This window comes from Neltuma alba, unplaced genomic scaffold (assembly GCF_004799145.2).
Source record: "Neltuma alba isolate B1F8T4 unplaced genomic scaffold, ASM479914v2 tig00011146_pilon, whole genome shotgun sequence".
Lineage (NCBI taxonomy): Eukaryota > Viridiplantae > Streptophyta > Magnoliopsida > Fabales > Fabaceae > Neltuma > Neltuma alba.
In genome coordinates, this window is record NW_021635881.1 from 932,490 (window position 1) to 960,375 (window position 27,886).

General features: G+C 33.0%; 1 protein-coding gene across 1 annotated transcript; it reads right to left on the minus strand.

Moving 5' to 3' along the window:
* Positions 1-1,040: 1,040 nt before the first annotated feature.
* Positions 1,041-27,393, minus strand: LOC114761882 (uncharacterized). The gene is made up of 3 exons (XM_028951334.1): positions 27,195-27,393; positions 2,564-3,191; positions 1,041-2,487 (listed from the first exon to the last, which is right to left on the minus strand). Exons 1-3 carry the CDS (start codon positions 27,391-27,393, stop codon positions 1,041-1,043), a joined length of 2,274 nt encoding a protein of 757 aa, XP_028807167.1.
* Between the last annotated feature and the right edge of the window lie 493 nt (positions 27,394-27,886).

Below are 27,886 nucleotides of genomic sequence, written 5' to 3' on the forward strand. Positions count from 1 at the left end.
TAGTCAATTTGTCAACAATCACCCAAATAGCATCATGCCCTGATTGAGTTCTAGGAAGACCTGTGATAAAATCCATGGAAATACTATCCCTCTTCCATTCTGGAATCTCTAGATTTTGCAATAGTCCTGGGGGCTTCTAGTGTTCAATCTTGACCTTTTGGCAAGTTAGACAACGAGAGACAAACTCAGTTACATCTTTCTTCATACTAGGCCACCACCAGTTTTGCTTTAGATCATGGTACATTTTGGTCTCCGGGTGGATAGTATATTTGCTTTTATGAGCTTCATCAAGTAGTAATTTCTTTAACTCTTTATCATTAGGGAGACACACCCTCGCTTTATATCTTAGTATCCCATCTTCACCAATATTAAACTTGGACTCTTTTCCTTGTTCAACTTCTTCCCTAACCCCTAGTAGATACTCATCCTCCAACTGGGCAATTTTAATTTCCTTCCAAGTTGTACTCTCAATGGTTAGTGCTTTCATGGTAGCAACTAACCCAGACATTATATCAATAGGTGTACTTTGCACATCTTGCAGCAGGTTCCACTCCTTGACCATCAATTGGGCTGCATGGATAGATTTTCTACTTAAGGCATCTGCTACAACGTTTGCCTTCCCTGGATGATACTTTAGCTCATAATCATAATCCTTAAGAAACTCCATCCACCTTCTTTGTCTCATGTTAAGTTCTTTTTGATCAAACAAGTACTTCAAACTCTTATGGTCGCTAAAAATTTCAAACTGCGAACCATAGAGATAGTGCCTCCAAATCTTCAATGCAAATACGACTGCTGCCAATTCCAAGTAATGTGTAGAGTAGTTTTCCTCATACGGCCTCAATTGTCGAGAAGCATAAGCAACTACCTTACCATTTTGCATTAATACAGCCCTAAGACCCTTCTTAGAAGCATCAGTATACAAAGTAAAAGACTGTGTAGGGTCTAGAATCACAAGTACCGGTGCGGTGGTCAACTTGGTCTTTAAAGTCTGAAAGGCTGCTTCACATTTCTTAGTCCAAACAAACGGTTGGTCCTTTTTAGTTAGTCTGGTTAAGGGCATAGCTATCTGCAAAAGCCTTTAATGAATCTCCTATAGTAGCTGCCAGTCCAAGAAAGCTTCTAATTTCTGTGACACTTTGTGGTCTGTCCCATTTCAACACTGCATCAATCTTACTAGGGTCTACTGATACACCTTCAGCTGATACAACATGACCCAAGAATTTTACTTCTTTGAGCCAAAACTCACACTTTGACAACTTTGCATAGAGTTTGTGTTCCCTTAACAGTTGCAGCACAATTCTAAGATGCTGTTTATGCTCTTCCTCATCCTTAGAGTAAATAAGGATGTCATCAATAAAGATCACTACGAATTTATCCAAGTAAGGTCGGAAGATTCTGTTCATATAATCCATAAAGATAGCTGGAGCATTGGTTAACCCAAATGGCATAACAAGAAATTCATAGTGGCCATATCTTGTTCTAAATACAGTTTTTGGGATGTCCTCAGATCTAACCCTTAATTGGTGGTAACCTGACCTTAAGTCAATCTTAGAGAATATTGACGCTCCAGATAGCTGGTCAAGTAGATCATCGATCCTGGGCAAAGGGTACTTGTTCTTTATGGTTACCTTATTCAATTGGCGGTAATCAATGCATAGTCTCATGCTCCCATCCTTCTTCTTCACAAAGAGCACAGGCGAACCCCAAGGAGATACACTCGGCCTAACGAAGCCCTTTTCTAGCAACTCCTCGATCTGTTTCTTTAACTCTGCTAATTTTGATGGAGACATCCGATAAGGAGCTTTAGAGATAGGCTCGGTTCCAAGTGCAAGATCAATAGAGAACTCCACTTCTCTCTCCGGAGGCAAACCTGTTATCTCCTCTGGAAACACATCCGAGAATTCACTCACCACTGCAATCTCCTCTACGCCTTTTTCAGCTATTGTGTGAACAGAGAAGAACACCATATAGGCTTGACAACCCTTTCGAATACACTTTTCAACTTGCACTAAAGACAACAGTTGTGGCCCACTAGAACTGGCGAAGGCGACCGGTAAAGAAATGGTCTTCCTTCTACAATCTAGGATGGCGTCATTTGCCGACAACCAATCCATTCCTACAATCAGGTCAATACCCTTTAAGGGTAGACAAACAAGGTCTATAGTGGATGTTCTACCCTCAAATTCAATCATGCAATTCAAGCATGCTTTAGAAGCTTTCACCGAGGCTCCCGCCGGAGTAGAGACAATCACATCACAAGGCAATTCATACATATGCATACTTAGACGAGGCACATAATCATTAGATATAAATGAGTGTGTTGCACCAGAATCAAATAAAGCTTGAGTTTCAAAGCCTTGGAGTTTGAGAATACCTTTAATCAAATTAGGAGAAGTGTTACCTTCTTCTTGAGATAATGCAAACACTCTTCCCGGGACTGCAGCTCTAGTATCATTGACACCTCGTGAGCCTTCCTCACAGAATCTGAAAATGTGGCCCGGTTTCCCGCACTTGAAGCATAATGCAATTTCCTTGATGCACCTTCCCACACTTGGCACACCTTTGACTATTGGCGGTGCTAGTGATAGGAGCTGTAGAACCCCTATAAGAGCTCTGTCCCCCACTGACCTGACTCCTCGGAGGTCCATTGAATTGACTCCTCAAGGGTCCACTGAATTGACTCCTTGAAGGTCCACCAGATTGATTCCTTGAGGGCTGATTAAACCGCTTCTTGGAGTTGTTGAAGCTGTAGGTATTCTTCTTACTGATTCCTCCCGCAGGTCTCATGAATGGAACGGACCTTGTATAAGATTCTTTTCTCTTCTCAGCTTCTTCTTCTCTCATTCTTCTAGCAATGATTCGCAATTTGGTGCACATTTTTTCAAAATCATTAATCTCCAAGGGTGCTAGAGCTGTTCTTAATTCTGGCCTAGCCTTTTCCAGTAGCCTATCAGTCATCCATTTTGAGTCAGGTTGCGTCTGCGGATAAGTAATGTACTTAACTAACTCAAGAAATCGAGCAATGAAGTCTTCCTCATTTAAGTTCCCTTGCTTAAAGGCATAGAATTCTACTTCTTGATTCGCTCTAAGGGCATTAGGAAAATAGTGTTGGAAGAATTTCTCCTTGAACCTTTCCCAAGTTATCTCTATACTTTCAAAAGGCTTGATGTTGTCCCACCACTTCCTTGCTGCCTTTTGTAACAGCTACTCAGCAAGTTGCACTTTTTCCTACGAGGTGCATATTACTATTTTGAATATAGTCTCCAGCCTTTCGATCCATTCTTCAGCTTCAGATGGATTCAGCCTACCCTTAAACTTAGGAGGATCAAACTTTCTAAAACTTTCCCAGAGCAGTGTGATACGCGAGGTCGTGTTGAGAATATGCACTATTGTCGCCTTTCGATTCAGTACCTCTAAGGGTATCACCTATTGACTGATGGTCACTGGGAGCTTCATCATCAACTGGGCCATTTTCTTCTTGATGACTATCACGTTGACCTTTGATTACCAGCAGCTCATCCTCCTGTCTCCTCACTCTTCAATCAATGCTCACAACATAATCTCGTAATTCTCGCAAAATAGCATCATTATCTTGACGAGAAGGAACATTTTGATGTGGAACTGGGGTAAAATTAGTCCTTCGAGTGTTCACCATCCTTCCTTCCTATGTAGAATAGCACAGGGACACTAGGTAAACTAAGCAGCGTTACTAAAATAAACTTTTAATCTAAAAACTAAAGGGAAGTGCACATGTTATTATATTTAAATTGCCATGACCTCTAGCCATTTTTTTTTCCAAATCTTTCTGGAAAATATTTTACATAAAAGTTAATTAAAAAGCCATGGAACGTTATAGCTCTGATACCAAAAATGTAACACCTCACATAATTATATCAATATACGCAATAAAATATTTAATTTAAAAGTCCATACATATTTTTAATACTTGTAAACAAGTCAAATTTCAAAACATTTCTAACATAACTTAACATAAATTATTAAAGTCTTATAGTCATGGCAAATAAAAATATAACATAGCATGTGCTTGAGGAGCACAAAAGCCTTCACGGCTCACTCCATTGGTGCCTTCCCTTGATTCCTACTAGATCCTTCGCCTGAAAATTGTTAATATAGGGGGTGAGATCAAACGTCTCAGTAACTACTGAAATTCTAACCTATACAAGCAAATCATATATGATAAACCAAAAATCCGTTTATATGTGTGTATATAAATATATTAAAAATCACGGATTTGATACATTCAATTCAATTTGATTTTTTTTTTCCAACAATATACCAATATCATTTTTCTAATATATCCAAAATAATGCAATATGCTGCCTCCCTTATATCACCGTCCACCCTTATACCGCTGACTGGAGCCATAGGCTAACACATAGTCTGATAGGAACTAATCCATTTTACTGAATTATTCCAAGCTCACCGATACGAGAGATATATCCGGCCAAAGATATAGAGCTCAAGCTCGGACTATGGCTCCCCTCCTTTGTGAATAGGGAGGTGTCACATGTACCACAGCTCCAATGAATTCCCGGCCAAAGGAAAACATGGAAGAAGGGGCCCTGACAAGTGCCATCCACTGTGCACCGAGTGATAGCATACCACGTGGTAATTTTATATCCATGCAATCTCCTTCTATCCTTAGCCCAACAATGCATGTCAGATGCTAATAATGTTACATCATAAATACGTCCTCAAATATTTTAAAGATAAGATAGCAATAAAACTTATATACCATTTAATAGCAACTCACGACAATTCCTTAGCCATCAATATATTTAAACATTATCATAATTAATAGCAATAAATCTTAACAAAATCAAATAACATATCAAAACATTTATTTGAAATCATAATACTACTTTTCAGTATGATATAAAAATTAGTAAATCCACAATATCATCATACACAATTCACATGTACAAGAAAGAATTTTCAGAGTTACCTGGTACTCTTTAGCTTACAAATATTCACACAAAGATTACTCCAAAATTCTCAAGTCTACAAAATTGCACATAAATATTTATTAACATAAACTCAAAACTACTCCAAAGCTACTCTAAAATTCTAAGACTACCCTCTAAACCAAAGTTACATAAATATATTAACTCTCCCAAATCTAGCATTTATAATAAATATTATTTTGAAAAATAATTTACATATAAGGCTATTTAACCCAAAATCTAAATATTTTATATTAAAATTCTCAATTATTTATTATAATCTCATTTAAAATTTTTCCTCAAACCAAACAACTTCTTTTTAAATTATAAACAAACTGTAGCTTTATCTAATTTCACAAAATTCTCAATTTATAATTTTTCAAGCCTTCAAAAATTATTTCAAAAATATATATTTAATTTATTCAATATTTAAACCGATTAAAACCTCACTAATATATTAAATAACTCAAATAAATTATTTAACTCAAATTTAATCGGTAAAAACATATTACAAGTCTAAATAACAAACTTTTCAACTAAAATCTTAGTTTAAAATTCTCAAAATAATCATTCAACAAAAATAAACTGATTAAAATTCCTTAATAATGTATCTTTAAATTTCTACGGTCATATATTGTCAAAACTCCATATTTACTCTATACCCAAACAGCAAAATTTTCTCTAAACATTATAATGATAATAATAATATAAAGCTATAAATATATAGGAAATATTCATAAAGAAAATTTGATAAAGAGAAGTATATTTGTGTACCTAAATGATCTCCAAAACTTGTCAGGTGCTCTGCAACTTAGCTTTCTCTCTCTTTCCCTCTTTGCTTCTCACTCTCTTCTCTCTTCCTTTGATCTCTCTTCCTCCTTCGTCTCCTCTCCCCCTCTTTTAAACTCACTCCTCCCAACTTCTAACTATCCCTCCTCCCATTTTCTTCATTCATTTATTGTTTTTTCCCAAATTCTTCCTTCATCTGTTCCTTTTCTTTCGTTTTCTTGCTCCATTTAATACTTGTGCCCCTTGTTTCTTTATTCTTGACTAATTGCCCAACTTTTCCACCGACTTCGGTGGAAAAGCTGGGTATTGTTTTTTTTTAATAATATATATTATTTTAATTAATTGATTTTGATTTTTTTTTTTACAGTATGTTACACTCTTTGTCAACCACGTTGTTAGAAAATCTTTAAAATGTCAAGTACTAAGGTCTCTTAGCTTCCTCACGTAGTGGTTCATTTTTTGATTGTTAAACTATAGTTGATGTTCATATATGGTAATATTCAAATAGTTTTGTTGAGATAATGCTTGGTGTTCGTCTGGTAATCTTCAAATGGTACTGCATAAATGTCTACCGATTTAGGTAGGGAGGTGGTAAAATATAAATAGATGAATGAAAAAAAAAATATAACATTTGACGACGGTTTTATGGCAAAACCGCCGTTACATATAATTTCCACGGCGGTTCTATCTTAAAACCGCTGTGGAAAATAATGTACAACGGCGGTTTACTAATAAACCGCCGTGAAAAAATTAACTTTCCACGGCGGTTTTAAGATAGAACCACCGTGGAAAATTAACTTTCAACGGCGGTTTTACATAAAACCGCCGTTGAAAGTTAATTTTCCACGGCGGTTAATAACCGCTGTGTTTTCTTATACTTTCAACGTCGACTCTTTTTACTCCGCCTCCAAAACTGCCGTTAAAAGCCTCAATTAACCGCTGTTAAAAGCTATTTTTCTAGCAGTGTGGTCTGGTCTTATATGGCTTTATGTCCAATCTTGGGAGAGGCTTAAGTCTTAATGCAGAACTCTAAAGTATCCTTTAGGCACTGAAGTAAGCTTGGGATATGCAGTTCTGCTGCATCACTATAGATACAAATCGTTAGGAGGCTATTGAACTACTTTCAGCTAGTTAGCCCGATGATCACAATGAAAGACGACTACTCTCTGAGATACAAAACTGGTTGGGAAAATAATGGCAAGTCACAGTGAACTGGTGCAGCAGAGACATCAATAGAGTTGCTGATACATTGGCAAAGGAGACCTTTTATATTGCTACTGGAGCTATCTTTTTTAGCACACCACTTGAGTTTATTTTGCATTTGATTTTGTTGGATGCAGATCCCAAGTAGTTAGTTATGGACGTTTACATTAGGAAAAAAAAAAGGATATGTCAATATTATATGTCATCTATTAGCACCTAAATTGAGATAAATTGATAAGTGACAGTGCAAATAATGACAAGTGATGTTGCAATAATTAACAAGTGATAATGTAATTAATGACAAGTGATTTCATAATTTTATATTAATAACAATTTTATATCAATTCTAACCAAAATGAATTAGCGTAAAAGAATTAACTTGAAATCACATTTTTTGAAACTTATATCAGCAAATGAATTGACAAGTCATAGTGCAACGAGTGACAAATAAGGGTGTATTAACAATGAAGGATGATAATAATTACAACTAAAATAACATCAAAATCTAGCATATCAGTTTATAGCCTACTTTCATTTAGAACTTCATCATATATGTGTAAGTACATCAATTTCACAATCCATCCAAATAAAAAACCATATGGATTGTTTGTATCCAATACTGAACTAACTGTTGGTCTGTATTGTCATATCTACAAAAATTTATATTCACATTCATTTACAAAAAAATCCCTTCACATGCATTTTCAAAAAATAGGTTTTCACAACATCTTCTTGGTTTAGATTTGGATTCTTGCATGTCTTGGCAGTATGTCCAGTCTCATTGCATCTTCCTTTACTACTTTTATATATGCACGGTCATTATTTCTATTCTCTTCTATATATGCATGGCCACTTTTTTTATCGAAGTTTATTAAATGCTCCACCCCATTATCATCTACCAACTCCACAAATGTATTTTTATCAAATATAACTGAGAATTTCAAAACAAAAGAGTTACTTTCTTTTTCAAAAATTGATTATATAATTTCCTTCAACTCTTTGTAACTTATGCCTTCTTTTATGTTTATTGTTCTTACCCTACCCTCAACATAGTGCATATCATCCTCTTCATCATTTATAAATTTCCCCTCTGTATGGGGAAAAAAAACAAAATAGATGCTTTACGGATATGCTCACCATCTTTAATGTAAATCCCCATGACACAGTTGTTATTAATAAGTGAAGCAACAATATTAATAACTATCATGGCCTACATTGATAACTCTCTATTTTTAGTCCTTTTTCTATTTAAATTACTAGGGACAATAAAAGTCTTTTCAACTTTTTCATTGTTACAATCAAGTCCTTATGGGACTTCAAAGCAATTATCAGATTTTTATGAACCTTTTTGTAGTATTTTCTCTTCTATGGGACCTTAGTGTAGTTTTTCGTAAATATATTCGAATCGAATACTCAAACATATAACATGGATTATTGAAAAAGGGACTTGGACAAATTTAATTTAGAGTAGAAAATGCCTCTTTCAATAAATTGGAGCTGGGTGCTAACATAGGCAAAGATATATGCAGATAAAGAACAAGACCTTTATGGCTTGGTTCATATTTTGGATTCATGTGAGTCAAATATTCAACATTTATATAAAAACAGTTAAAACTTATGAACCAATTAAATAAATGTGGAGCAAAAACTTTTTAGGAAAGATTATAAGTAATTTATCTTATCTTAATTAGTTTCTCAACAAAATAAATTTTTCTCTAAATTTGTTATTATCAAAACATTGGCTCTAGCATTCTAAGATACATTGCTCATCTTCGTAATGAGCTTGAGCTTGAAATGTGCTCCAAATATAAAACAATAGCAATTCAATATTACAAAGATGTTGAATTAGAACTACTGTAAAAAAAAAACCACGCTTTCACGTCCCAATTATTTTATCAGTGATTTAAATAGCACCTGAACACTGTCATTATTTCATATCCAAAATGAAATTAAATATTTTTGTTTTCTTTTCCTTTATATTTCTCATGGCCTTCTCCAAATTAGGAAATTCCATCATGCTTTTTAATTCATTCGGTCCATTTAAAATAGTCACTAAGCATTTAAAAATGGTAATTACAAGCTCTTGACATGGTTTTAGCTTTTTAACATTATAATCTGACACTTGACTCCCCCGGTTCAACATTTATAGAACACACACATATATGGTTGTATTAATGATGCTCCTTGTCATTAAGGTATTCAAATTAATTTTAATTTAATGCAAGACAACAGCACAACCCAAGTCATATTCTTGTCAATTTTAATTTGATTCGAAAGTTAATCAAGTATGACAGATACAAGGGAAAATGACAATTAAATGATGCTTCAATTTTAAAAATCCTAAGTAATCATCTCAAGAAGGAAAATTCCATTTTAGTCACACAACCAAATAGGAACCTTGAAATTTGCTCAAATGACCACATTGCCCTTATGGCATTTGCCTTTATTTTGAAAACAAGTTGTTAATTGTATTATCAAACTTGTTAATACTATTACATGACTTGTCAACCACATTATAGAAGTTGAAAAATTCCCAATTTATTAGGCACTCAAAGGCCTTTTAAGGATAAAACATCTCTCAAATCATGTGGTGAACGACATTACTAGAGTTGTTCATATTGAAACGAGAGTTATTAATCGTGTTACTGAAGTTGAAAAAAATCAAAGTTTTAGATAAAATGCCTCTCATATTGTAATACCTTAATTTATAACTATATATGTAGCCAAAATATGTTGAATAAAACCACACTTTATGGCATTAGGCTTAGAAAATTATACTTTGACAAATCACAATCTCATGTTACTATTCACTTAATAACCCTAAAATTTTGGTCAATTTTGAAAATTCATAACTAATTATAGAAAAATCAAAATGAGGTGATTCTAAGTTCTATTTAAAGCTCTTTCATTTCTTTACATAGAAAAAATATTACTAGTCTATTACTTATTCTATTTGAGCTCCACTTTGTTCCCAAAAAGCACTATTTATTTAGTCAATTTTTAACTTTTAGCTTTTTACCATAACTTCATAATTCATAACCTTTAGCACATAGCTCTAAATTAGGTGATCTACTACTTTGTTTGAAGCTTAGAATGTGAATTTTAAGCTAACCAAATCTCAAGGTCAAACTCCTTCATTTACTTAGAAAAGTTGCAACCCTAAAAGCTCGATTTTTCAAGAATTTCTATCCCTTTTAATTGCATTAAATAATAAAATTTAGGCTATGACCTCTATATTTACCATTTACCATCCATATATGCATCATTATACCTCCCAAGAGGTGAGAATATTATCCCATACATCCATTCATCAAGGTTTACATAACATTACATAAATATATTCAAAGCTCTTAGTTACATAACATAGTTAAATGTATAATTGCATGACTTTTCATGCAAATTTCCTTTAACCCTCCATATTTTTCCTTTTTTCCCTTGACATGCTAACCTCTAGTGGCATCAATTAGATATAAAGAAGGGTGATATTTCAAAAAAATCTTAGCAGCAAAGAATAACAATCATAATGTTAACAGTGTAAGGTTAATTTATGCTATATGTAATCAATATTTTCATGCATTCATATATAACATCATGCCATGAAAAGGGAGCACATGATCATACCATTAAACAACTCAGGTATACATATTTCTGAGGCATAAATGCAAGGATTTAAATACATTTTATTATAGATAACTCAACCATATCATACCATAGAACACATAGCCAAAAACAACCGTTACAAGTTAACACTGAAATTGTAAGTTCTTGCTACCTTAGTTAAATCCTTGGTTCTTGTTCTCTTGCCTTAGTTCTTAAGTCTTCTTATGCCTAGGATCAATACTTATCAATTACACAATACTGATACTCTAAATATCAACTCCAACAATTTTATTAAAAACTTAATCTAAAACCCTAACCCGTTATCCTTGATTTTAGGGTTTTTACATCATCTTTCTTGACATAACTTTCATATACTTTCTCCATATGATTTTTCATTTAGAATCTATATTTGAACTTAGATTTATAAAAATCTAAATCATTCCCCAAGTTTCATGTTTGGTCGAGATATAGGGTGTACAAATCCAAAATTTTTATTTTCAATTTTAATATTTCTAAACTCATTTTTTCAACAAGGTCCTACATAATTTCATCTTCTAAACCTCATTGGAAGCATTAAAATAACATGAATCAAATCCTAGCCTTATGATCCTATCTTGGCCAAAACATGTACATATGTGTCATAAGTTAGAATTCTTTCATAAGCCAAGTTAAAACACAAGTTTCTAACTATTTTCTATCCTCTAATCCTTATGCCATCTTCTAATCATTCATAACAAGTTATATAGCATTTTGGGCAGCATGGTATCATAGGATTTTTAGCCATTTTTATCCATCCAAATCAATCCTAAAACAATCACTGATCAAGACAATTAAATCCTTAATGAAAGCCTTAATTTGTCTTGGATGATTGTTTAAAACTAGGAGTGTTTAATTTGTTCTGTCTTGGTGGGTTTGTCCTAGTCCTAGTCACATTAAGATGGGACAGGACGAAATATTGAACCGTCCCATCTTGAGATATGTAATATTATATATTTATATATATACACACATATATAATTTGCCATATGTATTGCAGAGCCGTTAGCTAGTATTACCCTTGATTTGGATTTAAATAATGCATTCAATATTGAAAGAGGTAGGAAAAATAATGCATTTAATATTATGTTCTTCTAGAACAAATTAATTTTTTTGGTATACTTTTCAAAGGCCCAAAAATCTGATAGAAAGGATGGGACATCTTGTCACACCTTACTGTTGGATCCATTTAGGGTTTAATTAAAACCATTTTAGACCACATTGGATGGTCTTGGGCTCACAAATCCATGAAAGACACTGATTTTTGGATTTTTACTATTCATCGGGTAAAAATCCATTTTTCTGGCTCAACTTCAAAAATTCATAACTTAATCTAGAAAAATCAAAATGGAGTGGTTCAAAATTCTATAAAAAGATCTTTGAATTCTTTTTCAAGGAAAAATAATCTTATGAACCAATTCCATTGGAAAAAGCGTCATGTTTTTGTGAAATTCATATATGTCCATTTGGCAAAAATCCTTTTCCTAGATTCTGAACCTTAACTTTGAAAAATCATTAAAAATTGTGTAGTTGGCCATTTTTAATGTGCTTCTTATCAATTTGAAGCTCAGCACACAAATTGCGTGTGGAAATTCATTCTGTAACTTAATAAAATGTGGCTCTAAACTAACGTCCTGCTTAGAGATTACAGCATCAACCATTGATACTTATACATAACCAAATGTCCACGAATTTTTATGGTGTGACACCATAATTTAGCCTCCAATCTGCAGCTTGTTTTTAGGAGTTTCAGGCCCTAAAATGTTAGATTACATTTGGGGGATGAGATTTTAAGAAATTCCAGTAGCAAGATCAATCAACCAAAACATTAACATGCATCAATTACAAGCATTCCAACCTTTTGTTATTAATAGGGAACTACTTTACCTCATACATGTAGCACTCTAACATGAAATAGCCAAGGCACATAAAGCAAGGAGTATAGCTACACAATCATCATCATCATCATCATTATTTAGTTCAACCACATAATAGCACATGAAATTGCATAGCAATCAATGCAACACTCAACATTAAGGTTAATTAAATCTTACTACCTTAATCCAATGCTCTTTGATTTTCTTGGTCTTCTTTCTTGCTTCCACAAATACCAAATCCTAACATGGCAATCCACAAAAAGGGTAGCAAGAATCATCAACCATTCCATATAAGAATCAGTAACATAACTCAAGTAACTCCTAAACCCCTTAAAGCTTCCATCTTTGTTCTTGAATTTTTAGAGTTGGTTTCCATAAACCCTAAAAATTCCCTCTTAACTCCTTCCTACATGATTTTTCATGTAGATTCCAAATATCTACTTGGATTTAACAAAATAAATTTCCTTCTTTTAGTTTCAGCTTGACCGAACCACTATGGTTCACTTTTCAAAAATTACAACTTTGATTCTATGACTTCCAACACTTGTTCTTCAGGTTTACCCTACACCATTGTTCATTTTAATGACAATGGAAGCCTCAAAAATTTGAAAAACACATCCTAGGGTCCAGATCTTGCTTTGGCCGAAATGGATCTCAAGCAACACAACAAAGAAAACACTCCAAAATCAACCTACAACCACTTGTAACCACTAGGATCTATCATACTTTGAAGTGTTCTAGCAAGATTGAACCCTAAAACTTCCTCCCCTACCCCATAAGCATTTCGGCCAGCTCTAAATGAAGAGGGAAAACCAGAAATTTCAACCATACAAAGCAATAAAACAAAGCAAGGAACATCTTAAGACAACTTACCAAGCTTGGATCTTAGTTGGAAGATCAAATATGCTTGCTTTTTGCTTGATTTCCCTTCAAGCTCTCTCTTTTTCCCTCTCTTCATGCCTTGGACGAAATATGATCTTATTTAGGGGGAGGAAAAGCTCATTAATATTCACAAAATATCCCACCAACCATCATTAATGATTTGCCAAGTGTCAAATGCTTACTTAGTCTTAATCCTCTCTCTTAATTAACTTAAATCATAATGTAATTAAATTCTAAAGTCAAGATCCTCTCCATTGGTAGCTTGACACTTGGAAAGCTTTAATTACCATCCATTGAAGGCTTGACAAGTGGCAACTTATGGGCCAAGCAAAGTGCAAGACTCTGATTAACACTTTATCGGTGCACTTTTATTCCGGGTTTAACTTCTTTTCTATAATTACATTACTTTGGCCTCTGCAATTATTTTTTGTCAGATCCATAAATTATTCTCCTCATTTTTATCTTCCCAGATTTCCCTCTTTGTCTCAAATTTAATTTCCCAATAATTAAATAAAAGGAAAACTAATTTCCTTCTCTTTAGTGATTTTTCCACTTTTCAAAGGAATTGGGAAAAATCTTGGATACTTGAGAGTCTTCTTTTAATTTCATAATCTCTTATTATTCCTTGGGATATCATAGGAATTTTTTTGGGATTTTATCCTCCTTAAAACTATTTATTTGGAATTTTCCAAATAAAGGACTTTAAACTAGCTTAAATTGCCCTTAAATTCCTTTGTAATTTCTCTAAGGGCAATTTGGTCATAAAACTAATTTTATAATCCCATATAATTCTCAACGAACATTGTCCTTATTTTTTCCTTAATTTTTTTGAGGCTTGGAAATATTTTTCTATAATTATTCTTGACCAATTTTCCTTAATTAGTCAAACTTTTCATAATTAGCTTGGAAAACTATAATAATTATTTTCCACCAAAATTCTTCTATTTCTCCTTGTCATTTTTGACCCTTAATTATTTAGAAATATGCCTATTCCTAAATGTTATCTTATTGGATGTGACACATCCCAGCCTGCCCGATCCCGTTCCGTCTTGTGAACACACTTACTTGAAGCTAATTTGGTCTTCTTCTTCCTTTTACTCTTTCTTTTCTGTAAATGCAAGGGTAAAACCTTCTTTCCTATTTTTTCTATTTTGCTGACATTATTTGAGTTAGGGGACATTTATAGACAAATTTTTAGCTTGGATTTTCTTGTTTTGCCCTTGGGAAACCCTAAAATTCCATGAACACTTGGCTTTTGATAAGCTATTTCACTCCATAATTAAGCCATATGTCCATCCACCTTGTCACATGTCCATCCACCTATTACACATGTGATAAAAATATAATGTTGATTAAATAATTATATTTCTTCTAAGCTTGCACCTTAACAAATTGTATAATTTTGTCCATGTCCTCCTCCTCATATGTGGCATAAAAATTAGGAAAAAAATTATTCCACCAAGCTTTAGGTTATTCCACTATGCACTCTCACCATTCTAGTTAAATTTTTCCGGAATCCTATCTAATCCATTATTTCTAAAAATTTATTTCTTAGTGCTGCTAATTCTTTTTTATTTAGGAGAAGTTCACCGATTTTTCTTAAGTCAAAATTCGACTTATAACTCCTTCTATTCAATTTTTTCCAAAATTGGCCTTTTATCGACATAATTTGGCTTTACATATTTTTAAAGCTAGCATCTACACTTTCAGAGGTTGGGAATAATTTTACAATATGTAATAACCTCAACAAATTATTGAGGTCTTAACAAATTTTTTTCTTACATCATGTACATGGTATTTAGCTAGAACCTAAATATTGAGTGTGATCTTAGTTTCACATTTCATGAAGTGAAATAAATTCTAAGCAAAGGAATTATTTCATGATAGACATGTAGGATTACAAGACAAAGGTAACGTTTGGATATTTGCAAAGTTTCTAATATGAAACATTAAGAAATACAAAAGAAAGTTGTTTGCTGGAGTTTCTCTATGAAGAAAGGAAACTCATTAGAGTAAGGTGTTACCTCCTATGTCGATAAATAGTTCCTTTTATATCTTCATGATACCAATGTCTAAGTTAAGTTAGAATATTTTTAGAATCTTTCCATTTTGATATAAGCAGTGATATATGTGAATTAGTAAAAGAGGTCAAATAACTAATATACGGAGAAGTTAGTTGGTGAATTTTAAAGGTTATTTTGCCATGGGCAAGTCTCACAATAATGATAATTAATATATCATGATATAATCACATACATGATTAAGTTAAGAATATCATGTTTTGTTTATGTCACTTGATTAGTCAAAGTTGAGTTATCTATCATTTTCATGTAGGTGATCCATATATTACTCATGTTTGTTAACTAAAGGTGTTATAAATGACAGGACCGTCATTGTTTAAAAGTTGTGATATAATTGGTTTAGATGTAGTATTCTTTTAGAATATAAATGGATTATTCTCAAAGTATTTGAGATTATCATAAGTAATCTATAATTACAAGCACTTGAACAATCATGAATAGATGGCATTTGTCATGTGTAACACACCTAATATGAGGATATGATAATATTGTCTATATATCTCTAATTATGATCATCATGTAAAGAAGATGATGAATATTCTTTCAAATTTAATTGCTAAGGCATATCCTTGTTTGAATGTGCATAGAATGGGCAATGCCATTGCAATGAATATTAGGAGGATTCTCAAGCAAATTGATGCTTGAATGATAACTAAAAAGCTACAAATTGTGAAGTACATTGAGTTTCATGTTACCCATAGATAAGAGTCAATTTTCTTTGAATGATTAATTTCTTCAATTTAGCTGGATGAGTTAGTAATGAATTACTAACGTTCTGACACACACACACACACACACACACATATATATATATGTTTACTGAACAAGTTGCATCATGGAGGAGTGTAAGATTGCTAAGCAATCACTAATTATTTACTTCCATCCTGGAATGTCTCTTTTAATCATTCATAAAGGCAAGTTGTAAGATTACTGATTAATGAATTTCATCGTAGGGTTTTGAATTATTGAATTAATTTCAATCCCACTAAGTGTGTTTGATATATAACCATAAGGTCAATAAGTCATGAAACACATAAAGCATAGATCCTTTAAATAAAGAAACATGTTGTTAGAAAGATCAGAGGATCAATATCTCATCAGATATGGATCATATTTAGTGTTCTAGATGAGGCATTATTAAATGATGAAATTCAAATTTTGATTTGTTGTCACAAGTTTGATACCTGAATTACATGAGATTAACAAACATTCAAGTTGAAACCAAATAAACATTTAAGGTTTATTGATAAAGTAATAACCCCTTAAGTGAGGATGCTACTTGTAATACATGGAAGGTAACACTTGACTCAAGGGGACTTACTGTTATAATTCTAGTAGTATAGCTTTTATTAACCTTGACACATCAACTAACATATAGTGTATAGGCCAAGTGAGAGAATGTAAGATATTTTAATTATATTATATTTGTTTTAATTAAAATATCTTAAATGTGACCTGTTAATTAGTTAGGCTCAGTCTAGGTAAGGTTTTAGACTCAGTCCTTTTTAGTCATTTAATAATTTTGATGGAGGGTTATGTTTTTAACAAGTGACTAAGTGAGCATTTGAGAAAGCTTAATATTTATTAATTGGTGGTGGCTCTTCCCAGTTCTATCACTGTGCCCATCTCCCAGTTAGAAGAGATCTTGATATTTTTTCTATTAACAAGTTTTTATTATTACAATTATTCTAATTTCATATTTAGATCATGAGATTTGTGGATTTCTCCCTTTAGTCATTTAGTATGGCAAGAGGTATTTATTAGTCTTCCACTGTTACTCTCATAATTGTAGAATTCCATATGATTGCTTTAGATAAATAGCCTTATTGGCTTTTTTTTTTTAAAAGTCCTAATATTTGGGATGTTACAACCGAATATCACATTTACGATGAGATTGTTAATTTAGAGAGAATAAAGGAATATTCCATAAAATCTAGAATATGTCAAGAAAATTTTTCTTAAAATATGAGATTATACCTTTCTAATATGTCATTACTCCGATGCTATAGATAGGGGGTGCCTCTTTTAGTTATTTCTTAGTTCCTCACCCTAATCGTTGAGTTTTCCAACTTTTTCTCTTTCTCTTTATCTCTTGTAGGGGGTGCATCTTAATCTAGACCCTGTGTGAGCCTCAATTATTCAACCTGTAGAGATTCAATGATCTTACCTTTATCAGAACCCAGTACACCCTCTCACCCTCACTTCTATTTTATTTTCTTGCACATCTGTATGCAAGATTTTGAAGTGAGAATTTTGAAATGAGATTTTATTAACATTCATCTAATCATTAAATACTAATACAAGAACTACAATGTATCTATGATAACATTTTGATTGACATTTCCCCACGCTTAATACATGTGAATGTTCTGGTATTTAATAACTTGCATTCATGAATAGGGAAGGACTTAAGATGGAACGATCAATGAAAGTAATAATTGTTAGGTTCTTTGACTCTTAATAATGATTAGGTTCTTTGAATCTTAAGAGGTCATGTACATCCACAAATTAAAATATGGTGATATTTATAACACTTTTATTTGAATGTTCATGACTAAATAATGTGCTTCGTTAAAAAGCATTTTTAAGAAAAATCCAATGTTTAAATTATTATTAAAGTTGTCTCACTAAAAATCTTACAAGAAAAATCCAATAAGATAAAACCTTTGTTAAGAAAAAAAGCTAGACTACATCATTTATTATCTTTAAGTCATTGCAACCCACAAACTACCTTTATCAATAGCCAATTACTAATGCTTTGTGATAAAATCTCTTCTTGTTTTTTTTTTTAATACGATGTATTGTCCTCAAATAAAAGTTTTAGAGCTTATATTCTGCACATACCATTTGGATATGTCAAATTTCACACTTTTATAACTTATCATCATGAAAGTAATAACAGAAGTTCTTTTACACAGCATAGATATATTTTTTTAAATTATTTTCATAATTTATCTATCTTATTTTGGGTTCTTTGTACTATAATTATGTTAATTTGGGCTTTATTGGGCCTAGTATAATTGTATTTAAGGATATATTTGAGCATTTTGTGCTTAATTATCACATACTTTTAGTGAAATTTAATTCTAAATAATTTTATTATATGAATATATGATATATAGTTGATTATTTTAATATGTAGACCAAGGAATGAAAAACTGGACCGGACCGGCCGGTTTAGGCTGGAAACCGGCCAACCGGCCAATTGTTCGGTCCGGTTTGCCATTTTAACCGGGAAGGAATCAACCCGGTACAAATCAGATTAACTCGGTGTGAATCGGAAGGAACTGGGCAACCCATTGGACTGAGCGGGTTGGCCGGTTCACTTTTTTGAGAAAGAAGACAAAGGTGTACTGGGGAAAGGAAGAAGAAAAGAGAGGGAAAAGGGAGGAAAATAATGGAAAAGTTTAAGAAGATACCATAAAATAGAAGAAGTAATGAGCAATAACGAGGAAGTTGAGATTCAAGCTGCAAAATAGGAGGAGAGGGGAGGAGGAGAAGGCGTTCGCAGATCCAGCCAGACGAAAATGGCATTGCTCAGGTTGTAGAAGCGCACTGCTAGCTTGTTGAATCGCCGTAGAGCCAAGGTCTGGTTGGATTAGATAATAAAAGTGGAAGAGGCTGTTATTTTTAATGCAATATTTGATATTAAAATAGAATAAACAAATGAAAAAAAAGGGACAGTAAACAAGACGTGTTGCATTCAATGTATCATCTTTTTTTCTTTGCATTTATGCTAACTGACAACGTGTTGCAGTGATCTAGGATTTTTTTTCCTCTCTTTTCTTTTCATTTTCCTGACCTTGCTTGTACCATGTTATGTAAATAATAAAATATTTAAAATACATAGCATATAACCTTGATTTTTAATGTTGTATTTAAATTAAATTTTTAGGTATTGTAATTTATAAAAGTTATTTCTTAATTATTTTTTATTAAATTGTATTATTTTAATATGAACGGTCTGACTCCGGTTCGACCCCGGTCATACCATTAACCCTTAACCCGCTATCTCGACCGGTTTAGTATCCGGTCCGGTTTTTTGTTCCTTGATGTAGACAAGATTAGAGAGTTTGGATGCAACAAAAATTGATTGTGCGGGTGAAAAAGGAATATGGCACCACTTTGAGGAGTCTACGAAAGTTGAAGATTGATCCAACGGTCAGAATTGTACCAGAGGGAATCCCTAAATTTTTGAAAGCTATTCAATTCTACCTATTGTAATAGAATTAGGAATCCATTAACCTTGATAATTAAGCCGTTATCTCCATTTTCTTATCTCTCACGGATTCTCCTTCATCATTAGATTTTATCCATATTATCTTTTATTCAAATTATCTTGAGAATCCACAATTTATCCGCTCATTAAACGTACATATCAACTTATCCATTCACAAATCACATTAAATTTTGATTTATCCTCATTTACCCACTCCACCTATCCTATATATAGTGGGAAAAAAATGCATCTGAGTAGAGAGACACAAGAAAAATGCACAAAACTCATCAAATCCAACTACTTATGTCTAAGAACTTACCTCTATCAATAAATAGCTATTAAAAATATATAACTAAATAATTAAAATATAAAAATGACAATAATGTGATTTAAATGTATTTTAAATCCAAATATTTGAAATTAAATCTATCAAGATTCATAGTTTATCATACTCAATATATAATTTTTTTATAAAGCTCGTATATAAAATTACTAAACATAACTGACAAAACCTTGTACAATTGGTAAATGACTAGTTCCCTTAAACATGATGTTTTAAGTTCGAACTATGCCATATGTATGGAAAAGACTTTGTTGGGAGAGGCAAAATTCACTTTAGTCATTTCTACATCTCAAAAGGATTAGTCTTTAGCTATTGAATATCGCTTGGTTTCTATTAAAAAAAAGTCACTAAACATAATCAAGACAAAAAAAATTATAAATTTAATAAATGTCATCAAATATTGAATTATCACGACATCTTTCTTCTTATCTTACCCCCACATGATAATTTTCCCCAACACCATCAACGTTCAAATACAACATTCAGAAAAAAATTTCCTGAATTAGACTGAAATTCAATTTTTTAAATATACAAAATTCTCATAAAAAATAAGAAAAAATATACATAAGTTTACTTAAATTTTAATTTTTTTAGTTTTTGAAACTTTCTTTACATTTATAAAATTTCTAAAGAATCAATTAAAAGTAATTAAAAAGAAAGTCTCCAATATAAGAGGCAGCAGAGAGGGTTGAGTAACCCAAAAAGAATATATCATCATCAATTGAAAGCATAACGCAGCATAGCCCATTACACTCGCGATGCTACTACAAGTCTGCGATTCCATCTGGACTTTCAACGATTTTTTTAGTTTTCCGATTTTGTAACCGATGGCGCCTTAAGTAACCATTCACGCTTGATTTGTTTTAGTCAATTTAACTTAATTTTAATTAGCTTATATAAAAACCCAAAAATCAATTTTTTATAGTCTCTGGATTTATTTGGCACTTAATTAATTTAAGTTTCAATAAGTATTATGACCTAAGTTGACCACTACACTACATAGAGATTAATTTAGTATTAATTTGAGTGAAGCAAAACTACTGTACATCAAGCACCATTATATAATCATTCTACTTTCACATGTAAAAAAATAACCTTTCTCTTGACATCAAATTTTATGTGGATCGAATGAATTTCATGCATTTATATTTCCAATTAATGATTATCCAACCCAGCCGGGTAAAATATATGGCCCCTTAAAAATAATCCTTCTGAGTTATTAAATGTCTAGCTTTATTTAGTACTTAATCTTAGGAACAACTACAATATCAACAAGATGAGTGGTTTTTTTTATAAATATATGGTACTTCAGGACCAATGAATTATCTCAAGGACAATTCGATTTTACTCTGGTCTAGTAATCTTAAAATGTTAAAATCATCAAGGTATTCAAATCATTCATTTAAATAATCAATCAAGTGCTCGAACTATAAATCAACTCAATTTTTTTTTCATAATTTCTTCAGTTTTAATCTCTTTCAAATAAATGAATGTGTATTATAGTCTCTCCAGGACTTTCAATAATAATCAACATATAATAACTTTGATCGAAATCCTATTATAAAATTAATGGACAAATTGGACCAATTTTAATACGCAAAAGGATTTTTGTAAATATTGAACTTTCTTTGGAATCTTTATATGCTTAAATAATTATTTAAACCATTCCAGTATTCTTCTGTGAATTTTACTGTATAGCGAGTCATCTAATAGGCTATACCGTTAACCATTTGATGCATAGTAAATTTTGAATACTCTCATAGTAACAAGATTTCATTATATTAATGTTGCATCCACCACAAGATGATATGCATATAGTCATAATCAATGCCAAATTATTGCGGAAATTCGTATCAAGGGTCCGTTTGGTATGAAGCAAATAGAAGAAAAGGAAGGGAAGGAAAAATTTTAATGAATTTGATTTTAAAAAATTAAAAAAGTGAGGTCAAAATCTTTTAATTAATTTTTATTACGCTTTTGTATTACTTATTCTCTTTATCAAAATATTAAAATCTCACTTCTTTAATTTTTTAAATAGAACTCATTAAAAATTTTACTCCCCTCTCTTCCCTTCTATTTCTCTCATACCAAATAGTACCTCAAGCAAGATTAATTTTCTTCAAGTCGTTTTATATTGCATGACATTTTTCATTTTTTCAAGATATAATACTGACTTTGCCTTTTAAATTGTCGAGATATATGTCCAAATCTTCACAATTTAAAAGTGAATATAATTCTTGTCGCATCACTTCCATTTCCTGGTTATGATGACAATTAATATGGTATCCACTTATAATGATATTTGTAACTCAATATTATAAGCGAAATCCAAGAAAATAATGTCACCAACAATAAACTCGATCTATTTGTTGGAATTCTACCTATTTGAAATCGCAACTTGTAGAATACTATTTTGGTCCTTATTATTTGTCACTTGTAGCATTTTCTCATATACTAAGGAGAGCATCAAATAGATAAAATCTTTTACTTTTGCCCTTATTAAGGAGACCATTAAATACTTATATATTTTCTCTCACCTATTCCCTCTCTCTTCACCTTTACTATAATTAACCAGTCTAGAATTGGAAATGAATTATTAAAAAGGGTAATGACCAAAATCTCTCCCTATGACTGACAAATAATAAGGACCAGAGTGGTAGTGCAAAGCATGTTAACCAACAAGCTCCATAAGGTTTTAGGAGTCAAAATTTCAGAAATTGATTTTCTACAATGATTATCAATAAGATTGGTTATTGATAAGGCCTTAGATAAATTGGTTTGTTTAAAACTTTGAAATGGTTTTCCTGAGTGTAAATTATCGATAAGATTATCAATAAATGTATTTATCGATTAGGTTATCGATAAATGCAAGTGTTTTGCATTTCAGTCTTCAGATTTTTGATAAAGTTCAAAATAATCTGATTTAATTTCTTTTAAATATTTATCAATAAGTTTTTTGATAAAATGATTTATAGATAATAAACTTCAATTTTTCACTTATCGTAGCTTCACCTTGTTGAACAATTATTGGTAAGATTATCAATAATGCTTGTGTATTTGAATTCTTTATTGACATCTTTCTTTTAGTTTTAGTACTTGATCTTTGAGCTAACTGAGTTTTTACTTATTTGAAGTCTATCTATCACTTATCATTTGTCTATACTTACTACTCTAGTTATAAACAACATGTTTGAGCAAGATTAATGTAGAATCAATTAAGTCAACAGAAAAATAATGTCCTTAAGCTTCTATTTGTCAAAAGCATTAAATGCACCTCAACCATTGCAAGCTACCAATATATTCAACCACTTTCACAACTGCTTCAAGTTCAATGGATAATTAATGAAGATCAACTATAAATAAACAAAGCATTTAATGGAGCAACCATAGAAGAGAATGAACAATTATTCTGCCAAATTTACTACTCCTAGTATGCTGTTTTTATTAAGTTCACCTACCAAGCTTTAGTGTTCATTTAATACTCTTTGAGAGAGATATACATCATCTTTTATTACTCACAGGTGAGTTGCTCAAGATTGTAGAAATCTTAAGTGGGTTGTAATCTCACAGGAAGTAAGGCAGAGCGATTGAGAGTATTCAATTGCTTTTCTAAGACACTAAAAGCCTATTGCAAATCTCAGAATATAGTGAAACTCTCAGAGGCACTCTGAGGATTGGATGTAAGTTAAGTGTTTAAGACTGAACCAATATAAATTACTGTGTACCTATTTCTTTACCTTTTCCTCCTTTAGTGATATCTCTCTAACTCATTCTCTTCTCATTTAGGATTATTGTTTTCAAGTTTAAAATTTTTATTTACATCCAATTCACCCCTTTTTGGATGTACTGCGATTTAAACACTTTTCATATGTTATATGATTACATTGTGATGATAAAAATGGAAAGAATGAAGTTACATATCTCACTATCCTAAAAAAAATAAAAACATAAAAGCTTTTATTCAATTATTTAATGATAAATGCTTCTGCTTCCAATAGTTATTTGGGAACTAGATCATTATAGCCATAAATTTATTATTTTCTTTGACCATCTTAGTACTCATGTGCTAACATTGCCACAATGCATTAATTGGCCTTTCAACAAGATGATATCAAACTTTTGTCATCCCCTATCTTATATGCCTACAATGATTCTAGCTAGTTAAATTCAAATGTCATAATATATATTAGAATTTACGAAAATAGAAATCTAATTGAAAGTAAAAATTTCAAGTCTTAACTATATGGACATTTAAACCAACGTCTAAGAAGGACGCGTACAATGTTCCTGCTACTATTTGTGCGACAGATTCAAAAGTCTCTTCTTCCTAGCACAACGATAACCGGTTTATGTCGTGTAATGAGAATGTTGTGATGGCTGAGAATCATATGAACACACGGGGTCTATAAGCAGGAGTACCCCTCCATCACCTTCTCCATGAATTGCATTTTTTGGAACTGTAGGGGTACAGGAGCCAAAGCTTTCCCAGGGCTCATTTGCGAGATGAAAAAAAGGTACAAGGTCGATTTTTGTGCTCTGTTTCAAACAAAATCTAGTGGTGATAAGGCTCGGCAAATAAGCAGGAAACTTGGCTTCTAGTATTGTGAGGTAGTTGACACGTTGAGTTTGAGAGGAGGAATCTGGGTCTCTTGGACAAATGAACAATTCTCGATTAAAATTCTTGAGGTTAATGACCAATGCATTCACACCATGGCTAAGAAGGACAATGAAAAAATTTTCTTCACCTCTGTGTATGCTTCCCCGAACACAAATACTCGCTATTCTCTTTGGCACTCTTAGTAACCTTAACCCAGGTAACCAGTGGCCATGGTTCATTGGAGGGGACTTTAATGCTACACTTTTGTCACACGAACGTAAATCCACGGCTCCCCATACTACTCCTGTAGATAGAGATTTTTGTGACTGGGTTGAGAACCTGGAACTTGTAGACTTGGGATGTGTTGGTCCTTTCTTTACTTGGAAATGAGAAGGGTGTGAAAGCAGAATTGATCGTGTGCTTACAAATACCAAAGCCAGAGAAGTGTATGTCGATGCTATTGTCAAGAACCTCTCTTGGTTTACATTAGACCATCAGCCTCTTCTATTTCAACTTCGATTTGGTATGTTTTCCTTCAATTCTTACGCTCGTTCTTTTCATTTTAATGCTCCTTGGGTTCTCTATGATGATTTTAGCAAGCTGGTAAAAGACAAATGGAATGCCCAGCTCAAGTGGAAGGACAACATTGATTCCTTCACAAACGAACTTATTAATTGGAGCAAGACTGCTTTCGGGCATTTAGGAAGGAAGAAAAGTTTATTAATAGGAAGACTAGAAGGTATTTCACATGCTGCTAATTCCTCCGAACTCTCTTCCTCCCCAAACTAGCTTCAAATGAAACTTTGACTTGAATTGGAAGAAGTGCTATTACAAGAAGATCTATTGTGGGCCTAAAAAACAAAATGTGATTGGTACACTCTTAGAGACAAAAACACCAAATATTTCCATGTTAGAGCAAACAGTCATAGACGTAGAAATAAAATTCAAGCTTTAAAGCAAGAAATGGTGAGTGGATGGACGATGTCAAAGTGATAAAGAAAGTGGCTACAGACTTCTTTGTGACGCTTTTTCAGGATGAGGGATGTAACGATTTTATTTATGAAAATTGTGTTACTTTTCCTAACATTGATGATGTGCAGATAAAAGACATGGTAAAGGAGAGTAGTGGAGAAGAAGTTAAAAATGCCCTTTTCAGTATGGGTGCTTTAAAATCTCGAGGCCCGGATGGTCTAAATACGCTCTTCTTCCAAAGTCAATGGGAGGTGGTTGGTAATTCAGTTATTAATTTGGTAAAACAAGCTTTTGTCAATCCTGAGATTATTAAAAAAAAAATCAACCATACTTTTATTGTTCTTATCCCGAAAAAAGACCACCCTGAGACTATTAGAGATTTTTAGACCTATTAGCCTGTGTAATGTGGTCTACAAAATTATAACTAAGGTGGTCATTAATAGAATGAAAAGTTTTTGGCCTTATATTATTGCTCCTAACTAATGCAGCTTTGTACCTAGCCGTATGAGTTCAGATAACATAATTATTGCACAGGAGGTTATTCATTCTATGAGAAACATGAACAGCAAAAGAGGCTTCATGGCTATCAAGATTGACCTTGAAAAAGCTTACGACCGAATCTCCTGGAATTTCATTCTAAGCTGTCTAAATGAGATTAAGATGCCAAACATGATTAAAGATGTTATCTCCTCTTGTATTTCCTCCCCTTTGATGCAAATATTATGGGAAGGTGATAAAGTGAGTTGTTTCACTCCCTCTCATGGCCTTAGACAAGGAGATCCACTCTCCCCATATCTTTTTGTTCTTTGCATGGAGAAGTTGGCTCACATCATTACCCAAGAGATGAACAATGGTCGTTGAAAAGCCATTAAACTTGGTAAGTTTGGGCCTCCTATCTCTCACTTGTTTTTTGCTGATGATTTGTTAATTTTTACAAAAGCTAGCATAGAACAGGTGGAAGTGATCAAGAGTTGTCTAAACTGGTTCTGTGAGGTTTCAGGGCAGAAAGTCAATCAAGCAAAAACTAAAGTATTCTTCTCTAGAAATGTCAACTATAATCAAGCAGCACAACTCAGTGAGGAACTTGGTCTTTCCCAAATTGCCAATATGGGGAAATACCTAGGAGTTCCACTTCACCATGATAGGGTCTCGAACAGTACTTACCAGTATATTGTTGATAAAATTAAAGGTCGACTCAATAGTTGGAAGATAAATAGCTTGTCGTTCGCTAGTCGAAACACTCTTGCCAACTTGACTATCACTACAATGCCATCCTATGCTATGCAAACTACTTACATTCCTGAGGGTACGTGCACTACTATTCGAAAGAAAACACGTGACTTCCTCTGGGGTTCATTCGATGAAAAGAAGAAAATGCACCTTGTCTCTTAGGACGTGGTTTGTAAGGCTAAACAACATGGTAGGCTCGGCATAAGGCACATAAAGTAGCAAAACCGAGCTTTTATGATGACGCTTGGCTAGGGACTAGTGACAAAGCGGGACTCCTTTTGGGTCAAGGTGGTTTGACGCAAGTATGGATACGGTAATGATCTTATTCCGCAAATAGATACAAAGAAAGCGGGCTCTAACACATAGTGAGGGATTAAGAACAACTGGACACATGTTACCATTGGGATTCAAGAGGTTATTGATTCGGAGGCCAACACTAGAGCTCGGTGCAAGTGGAACAAGAATGGCCTCTTTACTACTAAATCTGCCTATGAATCTCTTAATGCCACAAGTGAGATAGACAACAGAGACTAGAAACACATTTGGAAGCTGAAGATACCCCAGAGATTTAAATCTTTCGCCTGGCTCATGTACCATGAATGCTTAATGATGAACAAACGTAAGCTTAAATGTGGCATTCACCAGACTGGGATTTGTAGTAGGTGCAAGCAGGACACGAAAGATGAAGTTCACGTCTTTCGAGATTGTGCTAGGATAAAGACAGTCTGGAAATCAATTGTAAAACAAGAATTCCATGACAGATTTTTCACTAGCAATCTTAAAGACTGGGTCCGCATGAACATGAGAAGAGATGTGGGAAATTTAGAGGTTGAGTGGAAAAGCTTCTTTGTCATCTTCTCTAAGCTTATATGGAAAGCTAGAAACGAGTTTATCCATTCAAATACAAATACAAACCTGCATATGATGCTTGCAAGGGCACTTGCGATTTTGAACTACATGCGCAACAATGTTACGATTCTCAGAGGATTCAACCTTAGATCACCTCAACGTTTGGTGACTCAAAGAAATGAAGAGGACACCAAAAATAGAATGGTGCTGGAGGTTGATGGGGCCTTCTCAAGCTATCAGA

Coding starts and splice junctions, on each gene's coding strand:
- LOC114761882 (XM_028951334.1), bottom strand. CDS start 27,393: ATGGTACATGAGCCAGGCGAAAGATTTAAATCTCTGGGGTATCTTCAG. Junction 3,192..27,194: donor TAACCTCTTGAATCCCAATG/GTAACATGTGTC, acceptor TACAAAAGGCAG/CAAGGAAGTGGTGGGACAAC. Junction 2,488..2,563: donor AGCACCGCCAATAGTCAAAG/GTGTGCCAAGTG, acceptor CCACATTTTCAG/ATTCTGTGAGGAAGGCTCAC.